The 4,469-nt window shown below is 39.0% G+C and overlaps 1 protein-coding gene across 1 annotated transcript; it reads left to right on the plus strand.

Annotated features, from left to right (window-relative positions):
• The first annotated feature begins 1,267 nt into the window (after positions 1–1,267).
• Positions 1,268–2,305, plus strand: LOC138173186 (taste receptor type 2 member 7-like). Its single transcript, XM_069103068.1, has one exon. It carries the CDS (start codon positions 1,328–1,330, stop codon positions 2,303–2,305), a length of 978 nt encoding a protein of 325 aa, XP_068959169.1. The 5' UTR covers positions 1,268–1,327.
• Positions 2,306–4,469: the final 2,164 nt, after the last annotated feature.

A 4,469-nucleotide genomic window follows, 5' to 3' on the forward strand; every position in this document is an offset into this window, starting at 1 on the left:
TATATATGTGTGTGTGTGTGTGTGTGTGTGTGTGTGTATATATATATGTATATGTATATATATATATATATATATATATATATACTATTATTAATACCATCTTACATGTAATTGGGAAATGGGATGTGCAGGCACTGAGGCATAGAGATCCACTGGAAAAGTGGAAAGGGGTATGGGGGAAAGTGTGGGAGAGAGCAGATTGGAGGAGGGGATATCCTGTGGGACTGCTATTTTGGGGCAGTGGGTGGAGGAGAAATGGGGAGAAAATTTGTAACTCAAAATCTGGCAGAAATGGATGATGGAAATCAAAAGTTAATAAAGCTTTAAAAAATAAAATTAAATAAAAATTTTAAAAAATTATCAAAGTAAAAAAAAAATAAAAGAAAGTAACTTTAAAAGAAAAAAAAAGAAGACAGGGGAAATAGCCCTTCAATTCACACTTCCAAAGGTTATTGCAAAGAAAGTACTTTCGAAAACTTAAAAAGTCAGATAAATGTGAAGTATTACTGTCTTTGGTCTATAATATAATTGAACACAGATTTCAACAGAAAGATAGTAGTTGAAAAATAGTTGCTACTTTTTGCCTGATGCTAAGGCTATGTCTTTATAGAAGAGTGAGCATGGTATACTGCTTTGTCTGAATTACCATGAAAAAAGAGAGGTATTTCTCTTGAGAGTGAACTGCCTGGATGTGTGGCCCATTAAATTGCAATTCATTTAGAATTTTCAAACCTAAAAGTGACTTTTCAGAAATTCCATGCTTGAGTTTCATTTTATAAACAATTGGTAGCAACATCAATGTTCAAAATGGAGGGTAATTATGGGGGTGGAGCATAACCTCTACACTTATTTATAATACATATAATATACTTTGTTATATTCTCCATGTTATACATCATTGGGTGAGGCTCATCACACAAAGCTCACAGGTTTGCATACAAAACAGGATGAGACTCAAAGAGGACAATATTGAAAGATGACCTCTTCCTATTTGCATGTTAACATAGGATTCTAATCCTTTTCGTGATCACCTGTCAAGAAGAAATGGAAATGCCATAGAGAAAGTGTCATGGCTGGGCATATATTTAACTGAGCTGGGGGAAGGCAGAGAGGATATCTTGAAAAAGGCATTCCAAAAGAGGACTAGAAATTCTCTTGGCTGAGACAGAAACCTTATGAAAGACAGAGAAGAAAATTACTGTATCGCCAAGCATGAGAAGAACATATCATTTCATATTGATTTTGCCTAGAAATTAATCCACCAGAAGTAGCAGCAAAAATATTTTAAAAAATTAATAACTTCTGAACTAATCTCCTTTCTGCCGTCATGCTAAGTAGGGCGATGATAGTCTTTCTAACTCTGGCAACTGGTGAATTTCTACTGGGCATTCTAGTAAATGGATTCATAGTTCTGGTGAATTGCATTGACTTGATTAAGAGGAAGAAACTGCCACCAAGTGATCTCATCCTGGTCAGCTTGGCCATTTCCAGAATTGGACTATCATGTGCAATAACATGGAAGAATTATTTAATTTTTACTTCTATTGAGGTATCCACCAAGGTAAGAATATTTGATATCTTCTGGATACTGACTCATGCTTCAAATATTTGGTTTACCACTATCCTCAACATCTTCTACTTCCTGAAGATCACCAACTTTTCTAATCCTCTTTTCCTCTGGATGAAATGGAGAATTGACAGAATGGTCTTCATGCTTCTTATAGGGCCTTTGCTTATCTATTTTTCCATTGGTTTTCCAATGACAGAGAGAATGTATTATTACTATGGTTGGCACTTTAGTGGAGGAAAGGAGAGAAATATGTCTCAAGACGTCCAAGTGAATAAAAGTATGTTCCTCATGTTCCAGGTTCTCATGGGCCTTGTGACTGTTATGCCTTTTATCCTGTCTATCATCTCCTTCTCCCTATTCATTCTCTCCCTGTGGAGGCATACCCAACACATGCAACTCAATGCCACAGGTTCCAGAGACCCAAGCACAGAAGCCCATGTTCGAGCCATGAAAGCTGTGTCTTCCTTCATTGTCCTCTTTTCATTATACTATATAGGTTTATTTGCTGAGTATGCAACAGAGGAAAAGAATAAACTGGTTTCCATGTTGAGTATGCCAATCATGCTGCTCTATCCCTTTGGCCACTCACTGATTCTGATTCTGTGGAACAGCAAACTGAGAAAGGCTGCCCTGAGGCTGTCAGTGCTGATAAGGTGCTGCCCAAGGAGAAGTCACCTACAAGCCCTTTGGGTACCTCTGGGGATCATCTGGCATTTTCTAGGGGGAAAGAAGTAACATTAGAGTCCTTGAAGAATATTACCAAATTCTTTCATTCTTTGTACTAGCAACACCAATGAACTCGAATTCAAAACAGACTGGGAGTCAGGAAGACTTTGGTGCAATACCCAACTCTGTCACTTACTACCTGTGTGACCATGAAGAACTCCTTTAAATGCTGTTTACCTTTTTATGCTTCTTGTATTTGAAAATCAAATTTTCTGTTCAGCTCTGTTTTTTTTTTCATCAAGAATACATGAAAGCCCTCTATTTCATTGAAAGACCACATTTCCCCCTGAAGCATTATACTCAGTTTTGCTGGGTAAGTGATTCTTAGTTTTAGTCCTAGCTCCATTGACATCCAGAATATAATATTCCAAGTCCTTTTATCCCATATTGTAGAATATGCTAGATTTTGTGTTATCCTTATTGTGTTTCCACAACACTCAAATTGTTCCTTCCTGTCAGCTTGCAATATTTTCTCCTTGACCTGGGAAATCCGGAATTTGATTATGATATTCCTAGCAGTTTTGTTTTTGGGATCTTTTTCAAGAGGTAATAGGTGAATTTTTTCAAATTCTATTTTGCCCTCTGCTTCTGGAATATCAGGGCAATTTTCCTTGAGAATTTCTTGAAGGATGATTTCAAGGCTGTCTTTTTGATAATGGTTTTCAGGTGGTCCAATAAATTTTAAATTATCTCTCTTGGACCTATTTTCAAGGTCAGTGGTTTTTCCAATGAGGTATTTCACATCGCTTTCCTTTTTTTGTATTTTTTTTTAAATTTATTTTATAGGATCTTGATTTCTCATAAAGTCACTAGCTTCCATTTGTTCCAATCTAATTTAGAAGAAATTCCTCCCCGCGGTGAATTTTGGAAATTCCTTTTCCATATAGCCAATTAGACTTTTTAAGGCATTCTTCTCCTCATTGGCTTTTTGGACCTCTCTTGCCATTTGAGTTAGTCTATTTTTAAGGTGTTATTTTCTTTAGTATTTTGGGGGGTCTCCTTTAGCAGGCTGTTGACTTACTTTTCATGATTTTCTTGCATCATTCTCATTTCTCTTCCCAATTTTTCCTCCACTTCTCTTACTTGATTTTCAAAATCCTTCTTGAGCATAACCTGGGACCAGTTCACATTTGTCTTGGAAGCTTTTGATGCAGGAGTTCTGATTTTGTTGTCTTCTTCTGGTTCCATGTTTTGATCCTTTTTGTCCCCAAAAAAGGATTCTATGGTCTGATTGCACTTTCTCTGCTTGCTCATCTTGCCAGCCAATTACTTGACTTTTCAGCTCTTTGCCATGGTAGAACACTGCTTCCAGAGTGGAGAGAGCTGTGTCCCAAATTGCTGATGTTTTCACAGTTACCAGAGCTATGGGTAGGGTGCCCTCTCTATAGCCACCACAAGCTATGGCACAGACATGTCTCAACCCAGGACCACCACCCAAGACTGAGACCCATATCCAAGCAAGTCAAAGCAAGAGCCATTACCCTCTCAATGACTGTTTTTGTACCCCTAAGATCTGCAGGCCAGGAGTTCTGGAGGCAGCCACGTGGCAACAGCTATAGCCGCTGCTTCTCCACCACCTCTCTCCCTGGGTGCAGGGGCTGGACTATGCTCTTCTGTCATGCAGTTCCAACAGAGATCTCTACTGACCTTTTATTTTCTCATTGGTGTTTATGGGTTGAGAAGTCTGGAAACCACCAAAGCTGCCAGTGATTCACTCTCCTGAAGACTGCTCCAGCTGTTCTGTGCTGCTGGCCAAGACAGCCCCAGGTCTGGCCCAGTGTGGCTTACTTGGGACTGAGCTCGGCTCCTAGCCTGGGGCAAAAGATCCTTCCTGTCATCCTGCCAGGTTTCCTTCAGTGGGAGAGTTGTTTCTCTGCATTGCTTTGTGGGTTCTGTACCTCTAAAATGTGTTTAGAGTCATATTTTACAGGTGATTGATGCAGGAGCTTAAGCAAGTTCCTGCTTTTACTCCACCATCTTTACTCTGCCCCTCCCCCTGCTGCTGCATTCTTTCTTTCATTTTTTATATTCAAGGCAACTTTGAAGTTGATGTTACTCATGAAGTATCCCTTTAGAAAAAAGGTTGGTTCCAGTGGCATCATAAATGGTGAATTCCAAATCCCTCCTGCTCATCACAACAGTTTTGGGTCTGGAATATGGAACTTCCCTCCCA

The sequence above is a fragment of the Petaurus breviceps genome, unplaced genomic scaffold (assembly GCF_028583685.1).
Source record: "Petaurus breviceps papuanus isolate PSGF00001 unplaced genomic scaffold, PetGlider_PUasm1.0 567, whole genome shotgun sequence".
Lineage (NCBI taxonomy): Eukaryota > Metazoa > Chordata > Mammalia > Diprotodontia > Petauridae > Petaurus > Petaurus breviceps.